This window comes from Cydia splendana, chromosome 13 (assembly GCF_910591565.1).
Source record: "Cydia splendana chromosome 13, ilCydSple1.2, whole genome shotgun sequence".
NCBI lineage: Eukaryota > Metazoa > Arthropoda > Insecta > Lepidoptera > Tortricidae > Cydia > Cydia splendana.
The window spans coordinates 14,172,586-14,193,416 of NC_085972.1; the positions used below are offsets into that span (position 1 = coordinate 14,172,586).

Sequence of the window (20,831 nt, forward strand, 5' to 3'; positions counted from 1 at the left end):
TTATTATTTAGGATCTTTTGAAATTTGGACACATTCTCTATTTGTCACGTTAAATATTCGTCCCGTTCGATATTCGTCCCATTTACTATTTGTCTTGTTTTTTGTTTTGATTCCATAAACAATAATCCTTATACTTAAATATTAATTAAATGTATCCTAAACAATACACATGTAGGGGAGATTAATCCAAAACGGGGACACGGGGCTTACTACGTCGTGCCGTGCCTGGTCTTAGACCAGGGCACAGTAGTATGGCTACTTAGATAGTTTCAGACTGATTAAAGCTTTGGTAACTGCTGTCAACCTTCTTCAGGGCGACTTCTATGACGCTCACGGGAGGGAAGGGATGATGAAATTGATAACCACACTGGGAAAAAGACAATCAACAAATATGGCTAAAGATGACAAAGACTACCAGCGAAAGTGACGAATGAAGAATATGACAGAATACAGAATAAGACAAATTAAGAACTTGTCAATAACCGAATGGGACCAATATCGAACGTGTCGAAGAAAAATGACGAATAATGAATGAGACTGAATACGAGATAGACTAAAATCGAACATGCCCAAACAAGATAATGAAGAATACCGGAATGGGTCGGAATAAGAAAAAGGCAAACAGCAAATATGACCAAAGATGAGAAAGCCCACCGACAAAAGTGACGAATGTAGAATGGGTGACGAAAGCAGAATAGGACTAATTTAAGAACTTGGCAAAAACCTAATGGGACGACCCAAGACGATACCCATTTACTCAACATGGCACTGTCTAAGTATTTTACGTAGCTTGCGTACTAGCATCAGGTGACTGGCTCCTTACGTGCTAGTATGGGCTACGTAAGAGACGTAGCTGCTACATGTATAACAGTAGACCGCAGACGTATAATGAATATGCATATTTACTAATCATGGCACTGTCTACGTATTATACGTAGCTTGCGTGCTAGCATCAGGTAACTGGGTCCTTACGTACTGGCATGAGCTACGTAAGATAAGTAGCTGCTACATGTATAACAGTAGACTGCACACGTATAATGAATATGCATATATACTCATCATGGCACTGTCTACGTATTTTACGTAGCTTGCGTGCTAGGATCAGGTGACTGGGTCCTTACGTACTGGCATGGGCTACGTAACATACGTAGCTGCTACATGTATAACAGTAGACCGCACACTTATAATGAATCGGTATATTTACTCATCATGTCACTGTCTACGTATTTTACGTAACTTGCGTGCTGGCGTCTGGTGTCTAGGTCCTTACGTACTGGCATGGGCTACGTAAGATAGGTAGCTGCTACATGTATAACAGTAGACCGCACACGTATAATGAATCGGCATATTCACTCATCATGGCACTGTCTACATATTTTACGTAGCTTGCGTGCTAGCATCAGGTGACTGGGTCCTTACGTACTGGCATGGGCTACGTAAGATAGGTAGCTGCTACATGTATAACAGTAGACCGCACACGTATAATGAATCGTCATATTCACTCATCATAGCACTGTCTACGTATTTTACGTAGCTTGCATGCTAGCATCAGGTGACTGGGTCCTTACGTACTGGCATGGGCTACGTAACATACGTACCTGCTACACGTATAACAGTAGACCGCACACGTATAATGAATATGCATATTTACTCATCATGGCACTGTTTACGTATTTTACGTAGCTTGCGTGCTAGCATCAGGTGACTGGGTCCTTACGTACTAGCATGGGCTACGTAAGATAGGTAGCTGCTACATGTATAACAGTAGATCGCACACGTATAATGAATCGTCATATTCACTCATCATAGCACTGTCTACGTATTTTACGTAGCTTGCGTGCTAGCGTCAGGTGGCTGGGTCCTTACGTACTGGTATGGGCTACGTAAGATACGTAGCTGCTACATGTATAACAGTAGATCGCACACGTATAATGAATCGTCATATTCACTCATCATAGCACTGTCTACGTATTTTACGTAGCTTGCGTGCTAGCGTCAGGTGGCTGGGTCCTTACGTACTGGTATGGGCTACGTAAGATACGTAGCTGCTACATGTATGACAGTAGACCGCACACGTATAATGAATCGGCATATTCACTCATCATGGCACTGTCTACGTATTTTACGTAGCTTGCGTGCTAGCATCAGGTGACTGGGTCCTTACGTACTGGCATGGGCTACGTAACATACGTAGCTGCTACATGTATAACAGTAGACCGCACACGTATAATGAATCGGCATATTCACTCATCATGGCACTGTCTACGTATTTTACGTAGCTTGCGTGCTAGCATCAGGTGACTGGGTCCTTACGTACTGGCATGGGCTACGTAACATACGTAGCTGCTACATGTATAATAGTAGACCGCAGACGTACAATGAATATGCACATTTACTCATAATGGCACTGTCTACGTATTAAACGTAGCTTGCGTGATAGCATCAGGTGACTGGGTCCTTACGTACTGGCATGAGCTACGTAAGATAAGTAGCTGCTACATGTATAACAGTAGACTGCACACGTATAATGAATATGCATATTTACTAATCACGGCACTGTCTACATATTTTACGTAGCTTGCGTGCTAGCGTCAGGTGGCTGGGTCCTTACGTACTGGTATGGGCTACGTAAGATACGTAGCTGCTACATGTATGACAGTAGACCTCACACGTATAACGAATCGGCATATTTACTCATCATGGCACTGTCTACGTATTTTACGTAGCTTGCGTGCTTGCATCAGGTGACTGGGTCATTACGTACTGGCATGAGCTACGTAAGATAAGTAGCTGCTACATGTATAACAGTAGACTGCACACGTATAATGAATATGCATATTTACTAATCATGGCTCTGTCTACGTATATTACGTAGCTTGCGTGCTAGCATCCGGTGACTGGGTCCTTACGTAATGGCATGGGCTACGTAACATACGTAGCTGCTACATGTATAACAGTAGACCGCACACGTGTAATGAATATGCATATTTAATCATCATGGCACTGTCTACGTATTTTACGTAGCTTGCGTGCTAGCATCAGGTGACTGGGTCCTTACGTACTGGCATGGGCTACGTAAGATACGTAGCTGCTACATGTATAACAGTAGACTGCACACGTATAATGAATCGGTATATTTACTCATCATGGCACTGTCTACGTATTTTACGTAGCTTGCGTGCTAGCATCAGGTGACTGGGTCCTTACGTACTGGCATGGGCTACGTAAGACACGTAGCTGCTACATGTTTAACAGTAGACCGCACACGTATAATGAATCGGCATATTTACTCATCATGGCACTGTCTACATATTTTACGTAGCTTGCGTGCTTGCATCAGGTGACTGGGTCCTTACGTACTGGCATGAGCTACGTAAGATAAGTAGCTGCTACATGTATAACAGTAGACTGCACACGTATAATGAATCGGTATATTTACTCATCATGGCACTGTCTACGTATTTTACGTAGCTTGCATGCTAGCATCAGGTGACTGGGTTTTTACGTACTGGCATGGGCTACGTAAGACACGTAGACCGCACACGTATAATGAATCGGCATATGTACTCATCATGGCTCTGTCTACGTATATTACGTAGCTTGCGTGCTAGCATCCGGTGACTGGGTCCTTACGTAATGGCATGGGCTACGTAACATACGTAGCTGCTACATGTATAACAGTAGACCGCACACGTGTAATGAATATGCATATTTAGTCATCATGGTACTGTCTACGTATTTTACGTAGCTTGCGTGCTAGAATCAGGTGACTGGGTCCTTACGTACTGGCATGGGCTACGTAAGATACGTAGCTGCTACATGTATAACAGTAGACTGCACACGTATAATGAATCGGTATATTTACTCATCATGGCACTGTCTACGTATTTTACGTAGATTGCGTGCTAGCGTCAGGTGACTGGGTCCTTACGTACTGGCATGGGCTACGTAAGACCCGTAGCTGCTACATATATAACAGTAGACCGCACACGTATAATGAATATGCATATTTACTGATCATGGCACTGTCTACGTAGTTTACGTAGCTTGCGTGCTAGCATCAGGTGACTGGGTCCTTACGTACTGGCATGGGGTAAGTAAGATACGTAGCTGCTACATGTATAACAGTAGACCGCACACGTATAATGAATCGGTATATTTACTCATCATGGCACTGTCTACGTATTTTACGTAGCTTGCGTGCTAGCGTCAGGTGACTGGGTCCTTATGTACTGGCATGGGCTACGTAAGATACGTAGCTGCTACATGTATAACAGTAGACCGCACACGTATAATGAATCGGCATATTTACTCATCATGGGACTGTCTACGTATTTTACGTAGCTTGCGTGCTAGCGTCAGGTGACTGGGTCCTTACGTACTGGCATGGGCTACGTAAGATACGTAGCTGCTACATGTATAACAGTAGACCGCACACGTATAATGAATCGGCATATTTACTCATCATGGGACTGTATAGTAGGTCGTATTTGTATTACAACTCTCGTAACTCGCCTACGTATTCGTAAAGATACGGATATCGTGTAAGTAAAGCCTTTAAATAAGTAGGAGGTGTACGTTTAAACAACTCTATATGATAACCAACACATGTATGAATAAAGATGTTTTCTACTTATGTTCATGTTCTGTTGAAAACTACTTAATGTAAAGGTATAAGCTACTTATAAGTAGGAGGTTGAACTGGATAATGTACCCGGATATGTATGGGTAATGGTGGCAGCTACTTACATTCAAGTTCCTTAAACAACTACGTATTGTACGGGTATAACATACTTATTACGTAGGCGCTGACATTATACGTACAAAATTCCAATGCCCGTACGCAACATTGTGTATCTCCTAAACGCGTAAGTAGCTTGCACCATTAAGCAGTATGCGGCAGCTGTATTAAGTATGCTGCACCCGTAGTAAGTAGCAAATTGCAAGCTACTTACAATTTTTTGCTTCATAAGTAGCAAATTTTTCTCAGTGTAGGTACATTCAATTTTGAGTTTAGGTATCCGAATCGATTAATAACTACTTATATAGGTATTGTATTACTTAAAAAAGCATACTTTTGCCTGAAGCTGGACATTATTTATTGTTCTAGGAATTATTGCGTAGATTTTTTAGAAGTACCTTACATACTAGATATTTTACATTGACATGACACAACTTTAAGCATGGAAGTAAACTAAAGTATTTAAGATAAGACAGTGGCGGATTTGTAGTCTTTGCCGCCCTAGGCCCCAGGCCCAGTAGCCGCCCCTTTCTCAGCACCATATTGACTACATTTTGAGTTATTTCTTATCATCAGCAAATTTATTGTCACAACTTGCCGCCCTAGACCTACTGGGCCTTAGGGCAAATCCGCCACTGAGATAAGACTTGTATCCGTATAATCATTAAACATACCTTTTCACTCTCCGTGTCAAGTGCGCTGGTAGCTTCATCAAGCAGTAGCATTTGTGGTTTCCTTATCAATGCTCTTGCGATGGCCACTCTTTGCTTCTGTCCTCCAGATAATTGAGTACCTTTTGAGCCGATATTCGTATCGTAAGCCTTGAAGAAAAAACAAATAGTTCAGTGCCTGTATTGGTAAGTATTTAAAAAACTCTACCTATTTCTACTGTGTCAGTTTGATACACAGATCGAAACTAATGAAAATAATCGTTCTATCAGATCTAGAACCTGCACTGCATTTTTTACTCCTTTATACCAGGGGTACCTTTTTGAAAAACCCTAGATATGTAAACATGAACTAATAATAAAATAAACTGCTTAACTTAAACTCACCAATGGTAGAGACGTAATGAAATTATGAATATTGGCTTGTTTAGCAGCGGCTTCGATTTCGTCTCGGCTCGGTTTACGCGCATTGTCTCCGTAGGCAATGTTCTCGCCAATCGTGCGGTCGAATAGAATAGGCTCCTGCTGCACAAAACCGATGGTCCTTCTGGCTTCATGGAGACGAATTTTTGTTAGAGGCACGCCATCTTGAGCCTAGAATAAACGAAATGTTGTTTTTTTAAGTTTACTCGCCAGATTCTTTTACAGCTGTAAATCCTAATCTTCTAGGATCCTGTTTCTTAGGATTAGGTATCTACTATAAATACAACTTACCACTAGGCCTTCATTAGGATCGTAGTATCTTTCGAGCAGTTGTATGACAGTGCTCTTTCCGCACCCACTGGCACCTACCAGAGCGACGGTCTTGCCCTTTTCTACTTCAAGGTTTAAGTCGTAGAGCACGCTTATAGGACGTGTGGGGTATTTGAAGAATACTCCTTGTAAGCTGGATTCACCAGTTCCTCTCTGTAAGAAAGACACTTTTTTTATGAATATACGATCGTTTAATAGAAATGGTGGTAATTTAAATCTGTCTTTTCGGGTTTTTGAAAGCATCTGTTCCAATAGTTCTAGAAAAAGGTCGTAGATGCTGTGCATTGGTGTTCGGTTCCTCAAAGTGGTTGAGAATTCAGGCATCGCAAATCGGTAACTGCCGTTATTGTGCGCATTTGTTTCTAAGTGCCCAAATGTTGGGAGGTTATTCTTTAATTTGAGGACTGGTATTATGTGGTCTTGGATTTAGTGCAAAAGTCGCCTAGAGAAACAGGCGGCCCTTCTAATTTTAAACCCCATTGTGTAAATAGGGATAGGTAGTATACTTACGAAATCCTTAACCGCGGGTTGATCTGGATCCCTGATTTTGGATTCTCTGTTCAGCAGTACAATAATACGACCAGCAGCTTTGATTCCCTTTTGGAAGTTGGGAGCAAATGCAAACGCTTGTGCTGCCGACGACGCACCCATTAGTAACGCCTGTGCCGATCTACACAAATAAATTGATAGATAGATAGATACTACATAGATACCAATATCTGTATGTTAAGGGGTATTCATCAAACGATTTAAGACATTTTTCGCACGCTAACCATTTTGGTTTTTCTTTAATTTTTCCTTCTACGACTTAGATCTACCTAATCCTCAGAGCCCTTAATTGAGCCCTAAGAGAGATAAAAAGCTCAAAAATATAAAATGGTGCGTAAAAATGTAGCTTACGTTTCTTACTTACTTCAAAACAACATCATAACCAACTTGGTCATATACAATGAGAGTTCCACCATAATACATGGCCGCAGCGTAAACGAAATTGAAAAGTCCTCTGGAGAGACCAAAGACGATGCCACGATAGTGTGTAGCTTTCTTGGCGAGGGCTAGGCCGGGCAATAGCTTGACACTGTATTCCGTAACGAATTGTTCTTCTCTACCAAGTGAGGCCACTGTTCGGACGTTTGCAACTGCTTCTACAGCTATCTGAAATTGTTAATAAATAAATAAATAATAAATATTATAGGACATTTTTACGCAAATTGACTAAGCCCCACGGTAAGCTCAAGAAAGCTTGTGTTGTGGGTACTCAGACAACGATGTATATAATATATAAATACTTAAATACATAGAAAACAACCATGACTCAGGAACAAATATCTGTATCATCATACAAATAAATGCCCTTACGAGGATTCGAACCCGGGACCATCGGCTTTATAGGCCCCTGGTCACTACCCACTAGGCCAGACCGGTCGTCAAAATAAATATCTGATCTCTTATGTAAATCTACTTAAGTACATTCTGTACTACGAACTACGAATAGTGTTCGGCTGAGACTGAAAGACTAAATGTTTATAGCTATCAAATCTTTGCAATGATTATGATGTAAGAAAGCTAACATAATCTTGAAACGGAAGTTTATGGCTCACATGCCCTGGCCACCCCGTGACTCCTAACATGACACTGTATAAAGTCGACAGTTAAGAGCTTTTCGTATTACTCATTACTCACCTTAGAACTAGATTCCATGGTTTTAGCTGCCCCAAACGATTGCGCACTGACCATTCTTCCTTCTTTGTATAAGATTGCGACCATAATTGGCACGAAAGTTAACGCGACCAATCCAACCCTCCATTCATATATAAGAGAAAGGACTAGAGCGAACCCAAAGGTACCAATGGCCGATAGGACTGTGCCAATTCTTTGGCCCGTGGCCTGAAAACAAATAAGATATACATATACTCTTATATAATTTATAGGAATGATTCGGAATGAAATACTCCAAATAATAATATTATTTTTGGGCGAAATCAGATATAAAGGTTTTTTTTAGTTGGTTGTTCACTAGTAAGGTCGACATAGCTTCTGAAGAATGTGTTATGTTATCGACATTATTGCCGACATTAAAATAAAACTTTGGGTACCGTAAAGTGTTTGCAACTCGCACCCGTACAGAAAAGAATCCTGAAGCCGCAAGTGTCTTAACTCTATAGACAACAAAGAACCTAACAGTAGCTTTATGCTTTTCGTGGGATAGAAGACTTACTCCTTGCACTGAAGCTGCCTCGCCAGCAAGGCGAGCGCAGAGAGCGCCTGTGGAGTTGTCCTTGTCGTCGTAAAACGCAATCTCTTGCTGCAACAGTTTTCCAAACAGCATACGACGTAGTCGCTCGGTCAGGTGTTCTCCAGCCATACCATATAAAAATACCTTTCAAATAGTAATGTTATATTACATTAAATAGTTTATGAGTAATCTTAAATATATAAACGTGAAAGACCTGACTGACTGACTGACTGACTGACTGACTGACTGACTTAAATCAACGCACAGCCCAAACCGCTGGGACTAGAAAGTCCAAATTTGGCAACTAGATTCCGTATAAGGTCTAGGGGTGCACTAAGAAAGGATTTTTCAAAATTCATCCCCTAAAGGAGTGAAATGGGGGTCCAAAGTTTGTATGGGGAAACAAGATTAGTTAGACTATTTTATTCCAAATTTCACAGGAGTATTCCTAAAGATAAATAAGTAAACACGTGTTTCAGGTTTTTTGATAATTGAACCCCTAAGAGGGGGAAAAGTCCCCAATAGGGTTGATATCTCAAAATATCAATATGGGTATCGTTTTCATAGTATTTTGAGCCGCTAATAACAAAAATGGCATCAAAATTAAAATTAACGTAGCCGAAGTGAACAATCATCCCCCTGGTGGGGGTGCAATGAGGTTGAAATTTCAAAATATCAATATGGGTATCATTTCCATGGTTTTGTGGAACGCTAATTACAAAAATTACAAAAATGGGATCAAAATTAAAATATAATGTAGCCGACGTGAACTATGGCCCCTGGTGGGGAATGCTAATTACGAAGATAGCATAGACGGTTGTAACATACACGCTGATTTACAGCCACACGTGATCCAGACTTTTGAGAATTCAATCCCTTAAAGTAAATTTTTTGAGCTACAAAATTATAAGATTACAAATACCTTCTAATAATTGAACAGTACACAAACATCGTTTTTAAAATAATTATCATCTTAAACGGTTTGTTTACATTCAAAATACCTAAAACCATTAAAGTACATAGATTATTAAAAAAACTCTCCTGCGCGTGCGAAGCCGCGGGCAAAAGCTAGTGTTATATGCATTAGAAATTGGTTCCTTGAAATACCACTTACGAACACATTACGAAAAGGAAAGAGTTGAAAAGACGGAAAGTTATGGAACAAAATGATCCGCTGCTATGACCTCAAGCAAACAGATTAAAGGATAATAACGGCAAATGAAAATTGGTTATGGGGTACCTTTACTGAAAATCACCAGAAGTTAGAGAGTGAAAAACTTACTTGTATAAAGTTCGCAATTCCCGAGAAGACACCAATACCTACGAATATGAGTGCATATCTTCGGACTTCTGCCTGAACTACATCTGGATCTGGATAGGACAAAATCTGTAAGAAGACGGCTCACTTGAGACATGAGCTTCTTTTGAAAAATAGTTTTACTTCGTACATGTAAAATATAGTATACACGGCTAGAAAACATATATCTTACACCAATGAAATCTCCTAAAATAACAGCAAGCATTGGCATCGCAAATCCGCTTATTAGAGAACAAAGACTGGCAGCAGTGATGGATTTCCATTCTGGCTTGTTTAGCTTGAGTACTTGCAGGAATGAAACGTCATTGGCGTCATCTTTAGCGTCAGTAATCTGGAAACAAACGGATTGGTGAAGAAATACTTACATTCTTTTTTTAATCATGAAAGAAAGCTGTTGATATCGTAAAATTTATTGGTGATAACGTTTGCAAAGAGTTTTACTAAGTCTTTCACCTTGTTTCCACTTCTTTTTTCCGGTTTCGTTTGCACTGCAGAAAAACATAGGCAATGGATAAAATCTGCGCGGTGTATGTCGCCGCCTTCCGGCTTCCTAACAGTATTGAACCATCTCATAGGTGTACTACCCACCCTTACCTTCCTGATTGAACGTGATTATTCAGAGCATGCTGCGGACCAACGTCCCATTGCATTAAATGTTCAAAACAATAGTAGCTACAATTACCTCAGTATTCATTGGAATAAAATCGTCTTCATCCTTTTCACTTCTGACGGAAATCTCTCGAGTTAATGATGGCCGCTTATCACCTAGAAAATTACAGTTTTATGTCACAAAGAAATTTAGATAAATCATGCGGCGTAATGAAGCGATTTGTGGTCTCACTGGTGTACATTTGTTCAACGTCCATAGTAGCTAACATTCACTGACAGATAGAAAGCAAAATAAGTTTGTTCATTCGTTTCCCTATTCTACCTGATTCTTCAGCGCCTGGGAATGTTTGCAGCATAACCATGTCGTAATAGTGTCCTTTGCTTCTCATTAGCTCATCATGATTTCCTGTCTCTACGACCACACCGCTTTTGAACACGTATATTACATCAGCGTTCCTTATTGTTGACAATCTGTGTGCTACGACAATTGTAGTACGTCCTTCCTGGGCCTATTAACATAAATTATTTTGGATACTTGTCGGTGCTAGTTCATTTGGTGACATGTCGCGAGTGTCTGGTCTATAATCAAATCAATCCTACAATTCAACCCCATTGCGGACACTTATAAATAAAACGGCAACTCTATACGTTTTGTGCCAATTGAAAAGGTCTCGATGTCTTCACAAACAAATGTTTTAGACTCTGTAAGTTATCATAATTAATGAACGTTTGGTAGAAATTTGTTTACCTTATCGAGTGCCTTTTGTACTTTCGCTTCTGACGAAGTGTCAAGAGCGCTGGTGGCCTCATCCAACAACAAGATGCTAGGGTTGCGCACCAGAGCGCGGGCGATGGCAATACGCTGCTTTTGTCCACCTGACATTGAAGCACCGCGTTCTCCGACCAGCGTGTCGTAGCCCTATTAATGCACACCAATAAGCTTAACTACAGTTTGTTAAACTTCATTTGGAATCAGCCTATGTATTTTAGCGAGCCTCGCATCTTCCGTGAGACTACCTATGTATAAATATTTATTGTTAATAGCGCTTCCTAAATCCTTTAAATTGAATTAGATGAATTACTTCGGCTTGTTGCTACGAACGCTATACTTGACAGTCTCTCAGTCGTCGTATCGACACTTCTGGTGTGAATGTAAATAATGGGTATAGGTTTGATGGGATAAATATGCCACTGTAGACGGGATAAACGCCAGTAAATATCCAGTGCAAACCTTGGGAAGTTTCAAAATAAACTGGTGCGCGTTGGCTTGCTTTGCGGCAGCCTCTATATCGCCGTCGGAGGCGTCCTCTCGGCCGTAGCGGATGTTCTCGCGGACGGTCGTGTTGAACAGCACAGGTTCTTGCCCAACCAATCCAATCTGCGCACGCAGCCACCGCACCGACAACTCTCGTACGTCATGTCCGTCCACACGCACCTGAAAATTATGATCTACTTAGGTAGGAACTTTTGCAATTGGAATTATAAGAACAATTTATAAGATTTATAAGTAACTTTTCCAAGTATACTTTGAAATATTGATACTAGCGAAAAAGTGTACTGAATTATGTAGAACATTTTATGTAGATTACTTATGTAATAGAACATTTTTTGTTTAAGAGTTTTAGGTATTTACGAAAAACTATAAAAAGGGACCTTAAAACCCCCCCTACCCGTTATCTTCACCCCCACCCCCCGGTACTTTTAGTATAGTTCGTAGGTTTCTAATAGAGCCCGAGCTAATCCTATTGTCTATTGTTAAGTAAAACCGCTCGTGCCACGTGCCACAACCACCTGCATAAAAAGTACAGTACTTCGGTTACTGAGTGCCGGCGAGTCGAACACTACAGAACCAGTCTAAAATGTGTCATCGAGATGCGTAACAAAGGCGCGTTATCGGAGAGCGTACCTACACTGGTTTTGTGAGCGTTGGACTAGCCCGCGCTCAGGTGCCAAATAGAATAATTATGACCATTTTTTGCAGGTAAGTAGCACGTGCGGTTTTACTTAACAATAGACAATAGGATTAGCCGCCGGGCTCTATTACAAAGCTACGAACTATATCTTGTTTAATACACCATTCCCTACAACCATGCCAAAATTGGCTTATACACGAATTATTTCCCCCGATTGGCAATGTTTAGTGTTCGTTTGGTGTGCTATGTGTATGTTGTGTACCTATTCTCAGATAAGTCCGTCGCATAAAAGAGAACATTCTGTACGGCCGTTTACAAAACACAAGATATTGTTGGTTAACTCCAATTAAGGCGTAATTAGAGTGACAGAGGAAATTGCATGCAATTTGTAAACTTCGACGTTCGCGGAAGGCTTTCTGATATGTTTGTATTTCCATGTACTTAGTACTCTTAGTTAGTAGTAGTTTGCTCTGTGCGCTGTGATGACATCGCCTCGATACGTTATTATTACTTTGAGTGAGATTGGACACTTACATATCTTTCGGCTTGCCTTACTCCAAAACTTTAGGCACGCACTGCAAGTATGATACATTCGAGTCTACAATGGAGCCCAAAATAAGTGTAGGAAGAAGCGGAAAAAAACCGAAATCTTGTGGATTCTGAAGGTGAGAAATATTCTGTTGCCCTGCTGTTGTTGAAAGAGGTAAAGGAGATTCAGGAATAAATAAAATGAAAAGTTTTTCCTACCAAGCAACTAACGGAATTTCAAGACTCACTTGAAATATTCCTGGGAAACAGTATACGCTATCTATGAATCCAAAAGTATGTTATTTAGACTACTTACGCTTCCGTCGATGACGTCATAGTATCTGGATAAGAGCTGGATGATGGTAGACTTGCCGCAGCCTGAGTGCCCGACGAGCGCCACTGTCTGACCTCGTTTTACTCTGAGGTCTACCCCCTTCAGCACCTTGAATGAAGTGTTTTAAAAGGTTAGCGGCAAGCACCCGTACCCATATTTCTGTGTTAATTCATATCGCCTAACATTGAGAGTTTTTCAATAGCTTATCCTGGATAGATGTCGGAGTATACCAGTACCAGTCTATATATTCTGCGTTTATGTAAGTACCCATCTATATGCACCTGTATGAGGTCATTCATATGTTCATGATGCGTGATATCAGAACAGGATTATATTTTAGACATGATATCGCCTTCACAAGACCACTAATGATGAAACAGCGATATTTATTATGTATGAATAAAACATCGAAATAATTATTTTCTGCCCAAATACCCTAATCTGAGATAGCAAATTTATTACAAGCAGAATATTTTGTGTCTGACTCATGCATTTTTCATGTTTTTTAATTATATCGGTATTAGTGATATCGAATCTATCTAGCACGTTTATATAGGTACTTATATTATTTATATTCTCATAGGTAAAACAAACCGCTAGGATTATGAATAGTAGGTATGATAACGCTAATTCTGCCCTTGAAACGAACAATGATAGTTAAAGCTATCACTGTCATTTTAGGCGGCTTGTGTTATTGTTTTCTATATTTATCTATTGATATGTTTGTTACAACTAATGTTATCAAGGTCAGAATATCTAATTGTTATAATTCATCATATGACCCGGAGCCAGTTATAATAAAACGTCTATGTTGTTAAATTGAAGAGTTAAGTGCCGTTAATCTTTATTATGAGTAAAAGTTGGTGATTGATTGATGTTGACGAAGAGTACAGTACTATGATTGAAATTGGTTGGGCGTTCTGTATAGAATACTAACCTATTTATTTATTGTATAGTACTATGTACATTATGTACCTACCTACAATATACCTATCTACCTATAATAATTATACACATAATATGGCATTAAGTACGTTGGGGGAGGTAACAAAGGGTTGCGAAACGACTACTTATGTTGAAATTAAGTTTCTTTGAAAGACTGGTTCCATGGTCTAATAAAACATGGTCTTCCACATAGTCTAATAAAACATGGTCTTCCATTCCCAGAGTGACACGGGCCTACGTCACAACAACATGGCCGCTATATATAGCGCTATCGCATATTATCATATAGCGCTGTCGCATGATGACGTAGGCCCGTGTCAGTTAGGTGACCTAGAAAAGACGGGAATGGAGTACCAGGCGGAGTATATTATTATACCATGGTCTTCCATTCCCAGAGTGACACGGGCCTACGTCACAATAACATTGCCACTTTATTTCAACATAACATGTTACATGGGTACATTATACCTATGGTTAATAAGTTAAAATATTTCTTTATAATTTTATAATTTTCATTTATATGTATTTTAGCTTAAATTTTACAATAACACGTCATTTTTAATTACTCGTTAGCAATATCTTCCGATTCACGAAAGAAATTTCAGACTTTCGGGTAATTCTGTTTATACTACTGGCAACACAGGATAGCTCTGTGCACATTTGACAATTCGGATCTAGATAACTTCATGCCCTGACCGTCATCCTTGTCGAACGCGTGTTATTTGGTATTTCCTTCTCGCTCAGTGTCAGCAGTCGCAGTGTTTTCCAAACTTTTCACGTCGTAAGCTTGGTAATTAATGTGTAACTGTGAATTAGTTTTTTAAACGTTTGTCTTGTATAGATAAATAAAGTTTAATTTAATACATTAGATTTGTTTTATTTTACTATGTTTCTACATGAATAACTTAAAATTAATGCCGTTAAAATAATTTTCACCGTTGGTTAAAATTCTCCCACATTTCAAAGTTTGAGAACCTGTAAACAGCATGATGACGTAGGCGCGTGTCAGTTAGGTCATACGCGAATCTCGGAATGGAGTACCAGGCGGAGTATATTATTATACCATGACTGACAATTCAAACTCGCACATTTCCCAAATAAGTCGCGAGGCGATAATTCCACGCGATGATTAGGCCAGTAGGTACCGACTTAACCACCTTAACTAAGGTTACCTACCTAAAGTTATCTTGTTAACCCTGCGAGATGCGACTAAAACTATATACCACTTAATGATGGATGGCTAATGCAGTGGACTGTTTGAAAAATCACATATTTTCGGAACCATGGTTCCGACCTAATCATCGCGTGGAATTATCGCCTCGCGACTTATTTGGGAAATGTGCGAGTTTGAATTGTCTAATAATGATGATCATAATATTACTCACTGGGACATCAGGTCTTGAAGGATAGTGGAAGAAGACGTTCTTCAACTCGATGTTGCCTTCAATGGAACTGGGGGTGACACCGCGGTCCAGCAGTGGGTTGATCGAAGGCACATTGTCGATCACAAAGAAGATCTGCGCGCCGGCACCCTTTGCTATCCCGAATACTTCCATCAGAGTCGACGATATACCGAAGTTGGCTGATCCCATCATGACTCCGAAAAATACCTGAGCGGAAATTATTTATGTATTATAAAAAAACCGGGCAAGTGCGAGTTGGACTCGGGGTTCCGGGTTCCGTACCATAATGCAAAAAACGGTAAAAAAAAACGGTCACCCATCCAAGTACTGACCCCGCCCGACGTTGCTTAACTTCGGTCAAAAATCATGTTTGTTGTATGGGAGCCCCACTTAAATCTTTATTTTATTCTGTTTTTAGTATTTGTTATTGTTATAGCGGCAACAGAAATACATCATCTGTGAAAATTTCAACTGTCTAGCTATCACGGTTCGTGAGATACAGCCTGGTGACAGACGGACGAACAGCGGAGTCTTAGTAATAGGATCCCGTTTTACCCTTTGGGTACGGAACCCTAAAAAAGTACCTATATGACTAGTGTAAGGTGATTAAAGTATGTGTGTGTTGCAAAGAACTTACAGCAATCATAGTTTCCACATCGTAGTTCTCCTCAGGGTCCGAAAGAAGTTTATAACCGAACCAGAACGATAGAGCATATGCGCAGAAAATGCAGAAGAACAGTGTTCCCATTGCCATGCCGTTGAATAACCCTGCAATGAGTGCTCTTTTTGTATTTTAACTTATTAATGTAAAATTATTTCCTTTTAGTTTACTCGCGCTACTATGAACACCGCTCGCAGGGGCCAAAACATAGTATAAAAACACACTTAAATACAAAATAACTCAAAACAAACAATCAATACGACAGATTAAGGCATGTCGTATTGGCCCCAGCCTCCAAGAAAATCGTAGAACATGAACCGTGTATTACGGGAATAGCTTGTTTGGGCCTTCTGCTTTTATGACAGTAGGCGATCGTGGTAATAGTATATAATAGAGATAAGTTCGTTTTGAATTTAGAGTTTTAAGGTGTTTTGGGACTATGGGTATTTTGGTGTTAGGCTATTTTGAATTTATGTTTATATGAGAATATGTGTTTTTGACCTTATGTTGTACTGTGCAATAGGGTAAATTGAGTTTAGGTTCAAGTGAACCGGAAACCAAGTATGGAATCTTTCTGTGGGGTGAATTGGAGTTTTTATGTTATTTATACATATATTACCTTTCTTAATATTTATGCTTCTTACATTTTGCAAGTGCCCTTGATATCTTTCTATTTCTTTTTGCTGTCCACTAAACGCGTAAACCGTGCGGACTGCACTGATCACTTCTTCGGCTATAGATCCTGCTTTACCTGATGCTTTAGCTTCCTTCTTGGATAGATTAGAAGATATCTGCAATGTTATTCGTAGTGTCGATTAATCCTTTCCAACTTGTTTTTAATTAATGCAGATGTCTTTGTTTGGCAGAATTTATTTAGCACTAAACCGACCACACTGAAACTTGACATCGTAAAAAATGTTGTGCGTTGTTATCTCGCTGCGAAAAGTTCAAGTACCTACCTGGTTGGTCGGCCCTTCAATTTACATATATAATCAACTTTTGAGTATATTTACCAATCCGGCAAGTCCAACGAGAAACAGCGTCACTGGGAAGGATATCAAACACAGGAGTGCTAGTTTCCAACCCTTTATTAAAGCCATAGTTATACAACTGATGAAAGCCGATTGAAAGAATATAAATGTGCCCAATTTCTCCCCCATACCGTCTTCCACTTTTACCACATCGCTGCAAACAAAAAAATATAATAATTAGTAAAGGCTGGGGCCCGTTTCTCAATAGCTTGTAACTTGTAATACAAGCGGATGTCACTTTTTGACAGCTTTTGTTAGAAAGAGACTTACACTTGTATTACAAGTTACAAGCTTTTGAGAAACGGGCCCCAGGTCTGGGTTACCTTATTTTATTAGTGTAGCATTATTTACGATTGTCTTCGCAACACTTACTCGGACATTTTAGAAGCGAAATCCCCGGTTTGATGAGTATCGAAATATTCAAAATCTTGATTTAATGCTGCTTTCAAGTATTCCTGTCGCATTTTGAAGACCTGCAATTAAAGGACGGTTAAAAAGGTTTATTATCTTATTAGCTCCATTGAAACGTATCTCCGTCCTGATTCCAGACATTCAGAATTACTTTGAGATGGCGTTTTATATTTTGAGATTGATTTGCGCTAAAATTATATTTCGAGTCTCCAGAAAGAGTCGACACCTTCAAGATCAGCGTAAATGCTTGACAAATAATTACCTGATTATAAGCGGCTATGTTCATTAGAACTGTAGCAGCATAGGACAGGATCACAAGTGCCACACCCAAAGAACAGTTGTATATGGCAAAGTCAAGGATTGCTTTGAGGAAAGCGTCGTCATCAGGGGCACCCATCATTACTGAGATACCGTAGTCTACCATGCTTTGGAGCAAGGAAGAAAACAGCAATGTGTTGAAGGGCGTCGTGGTCCCGGCCAGCATTGAACATATTATGGCCAGAAATATGAAGATTTTGTCTTTTGTGGTCACGAATCGATACTGAAAATAAATAGCGAAATATATCATCAACATACTTTGGATGTTGGACCGGATATCCGCATCCATCAAGCATGGTTTACGGTACCATGAGTCTTGTAAGGCAACTAAAGGGCGGCAGCGATGTCGCCCGTCCTTTCGCAACTTTGAAGCATTTTTATTTTTTTATTGTTAATTTTGTTATATAAATGTATCGTGCCCAAATCAATAAAAAAATTAACTTACTAATGTGAAAAACGATATGCTAGGTACGTCTTCTTTTACTTCGCTTTCAGGTGCACTGAAAAAAAAGAAAAATCCAGTATTCGATTTGCGCTGTTGACACGACTATACTTACGAAAGTCGTGTCATGGGCATCTAAGAGGTTGAACGAATTACTTTCCATTTACTTACTTAAGATACCTAATGAAAATTTCATTAAACATGATTGCGACCTGTCAAAGAAATGACAACAATCAGAGTAGAGTCCGACCAAGCTAACTCTGCACGGCATTTGCAATGTCAAAGTGTGGTGATGTCAAGACACTCCCACACATTATTCTGTTCAAGTCGATACAAAGTTAGCTCAGACGGCCTGTATGTGTTTCTTATGCCTAAGCAAATACATATATGGCTTTCCATTTCCAGTTATCGGAATTTCAGAAGGACCTTATTGCACATGAAGCTTTAAGGATCCTTGTGTGATGGAAAGCCACATATGACAACTAATGAAAGATGGGAGCCTAAATTGTAAGAGTCATGGAGAGACACGCGATTTGAAATTTTGTCGCAATAATTTAACTTTGTTGGTATTAGTGCGGTAGATTGATTGTGTTGTGTTGTATTTTAATTTAGGTAGGTACCATGTATAACATAATACAAGACATAGAGCTTGTTGTGTATCATCGATTGTTTTTAACTAGTTCAAATGAAGAGCCCATTGAGACTGGAAATATCTTTATAGGAAGGAATACATTGAAATGACATTAAACGTGTGACTAATAGCTGAAACACTAACACGAGTCTTTCCAAAAGGGCCTATTTTTGTATGGTTTTCATAGAGCAATATGCCCTTTTAATACCTAAGCCACTCCTCTCTTGATTTACTCGTACTTAAATATTTCTGTTTCTCACGAGCATCAGCAGTTAGTACAGTCAGCAGCAGATGTTGCTAAGCGGCCAAGGTGTTCAAAATGATCTTGACGCAACTTTATTGTTAAGAGAATAAGAGTAGGTATGTCAAGGTAATTTTGAACACCTAGTCCGCTTAGCAATTTCTGCTGCTGACTGTATATACACGACACGTAGGTCGATTTGTGTAAGATTGTCCTTATAATTGATTTATTATTGTTTCGTTTACGTTATATTAAAATATTCCAAAAACGTTTGTATGGAAAATGCATTAAAATTTCACTCTACTCGCTATGCTAACAAACATTCAGTTTTGATTTCAACCGATTTCTATGAGTATAGTCACCTACAATAATATTTGTCGACGAAACACGCTCTTCTTCTTCTTCCTCGCATTATCCCGGCATTTTGCCACGGCTCATGAGAGCCTGGGGTCCGATTGACAACTAATCCCATGATTTGACGAAGGCACTAGTTTTTACGAAAGCGACTGCCATCTGACCTTCCAACCTAGAGGGGAAACTACGCCTTATTGGGGTTAGTCCGGTTTCCTCACGATGTTTTCCTTCACCGAAAAGCAACTGGTATATATCGAATGATATTTCGTACATATATGTAAGTTCAGAAAAACTCAGTGGTACGAGCCGGGGTTTGAACCCGCGACATCCGGATTGAAAGTCGCACGCTCTTACCACTAGGCCACCAGCGCTTTAATTAAGACATGCTCTTATGTCTACAAATAACATTATTTTTGCAAGTGGCTGTACAGAGACAATGTCGTAACGTGTAATAAAAATACGCAAATGAGACCACTTTTAATACAAGTGTCAATACTTACTCCTTTTCCGAATCTGCTTTTCCATTTGTAAACTGCACGTTTGAGAGATCTGTCTTGTTTTGCTTCGGTCTGTGGTCTTCACCAAATTTATAAGTGCCGGAACGCTTCATTTTAATTTTTCAGATCAAATTAATTCACTACTAACACTGTTATTGCTCAGTTATTGATATATTATACAGCTCAAACTATTTGACACGTATATTTAAAAATAGTGAATAAAATGTATTAAAAAACTAAGCGCCACGTCCGTGGCGTCCCAATCACAAACACGATATCGGTATCACCTGCCATTATATGATAAATATCTGAAGTGTGTACGCATATCCCGTTTATGCTTCTAGGTAGGTACATATTATCTTAAACATGGAAAGCCCATATCTGTACATTAGTGAATTAGCAATTTAATATAACAAAACACCGATAAATGTATTAAAACGAACGTGAACTCGAGACGTGTGTAGATTACAAGATACTGCCAAAATACGAGATGCTACCGGAATAGACGGCCGTGAAATTCATGCATTTACGAGCACAATCGTTGCTAAACCTTTTTTGTATTGACATTGGTTCCGCAAATTTTCCGTTGATGGCACCATAAAGCAGAACTAGTTAATTATTTTTTTGTGGTTACAAAACAAAAGATATATTATGTTATCGTAGCGCAAACAATTGGCATCTTGGCTAGGCCCCCTGGTCTGCTAGACACACACCGTCTGCGGCAGACGACTGCCACGTATGATACGTATTTAATCGGCTAGTCGGCCAAACCCATTGCATGGTCGGTAAATCACTAG

The 20,831-nt window shown here is 39.7% G+C and overlaps 1 protein-coding gene across 1 annotated transcript in view; it reads right to left on the reverse strand.

Moving 5' to 3' along the window:
* The window catches only part of LOC134796153 (ATP-dependent translocase ABCB1-like), a 38,055-nt gene extending 17,503 nt beyond the window's left edge, over positions 1-20,552 (reverse strand). The window contains exons 1-22 of the mRNA XM_063768125.1: positions 20,038-20,552; positions 18,315-18,369; positions 17,814-18,092; positions 17,513-17,613; positions 17,123-17,294; positions 16,729-16,900; positions 16,086-16,216; positions 15,431-15,655; positions 13,083-13,208; positions 11,557-11,760; positions 11,074-11,244; positions 10,648-10,834; positions 10,399-10,481; positions 9,889-10,047; positions 9,681-9,785; positions 8,381-8,542; positions 7,846-8,049; positions 7,076-7,317; positions 6,673-6,832; positions 6,124-6,315; positions 5,797-6,003; positions 5,416-5,562 (exon numbers count right to left, since the gene is read on the reverse strand). Of these exons, the coding sequence (XP_063624195.1) occupies positions 5,416-5,562; positions 5,797-6,003; positions 6,124-6,315; positions 6,673-6,832; positions 7,076-7,317; positions 7,846-8,049; positions 8,381-8,542; positions 9,681-9,785; positions 9,889-10,047; positions 10,399-10,481; positions 10,648-10,834; positions 11,074-11,244; positions 11,557-11,760; positions 13,083-13,208; positions 15,431-15,655; positions 16,086-16,216; positions 16,729-16,900; positions 17,123-17,294; positions 17,513-17,613; positions 17,814-18,092; positions 18,315-18,369; positions 20,038-20,147 (3,594 nt within the window). The 5' untranslated portion in view covers positions 20,148-20,552. The remainder of the gene's footprint in view (positions 1-5,415; positions 5,563-5,796; positions 6,004-6,123; positions 6,316-6,672; positions 6,833-7,075; positions 7,318-7,845; positions 8,050-8,380; positions 8,543-9,680; positions 9,786-9,888; positions 10,048-10,398; positions 10,482-10,647; positions 10,835-11,073; positions 11,245-11,556; positions 11,761-13,082; positions 13,209-15,430; positions 15,656-16,085; positions 16,217-16,728; positions 16,901-17,122; positions 17,295-17,512; positions 17,614-17,813; positions 18,093-18,314; positions 18,370-20,037) is intronic.
* Between the last annotated feature and the right edge of the window lie 279 nt (positions 20,553-20,831).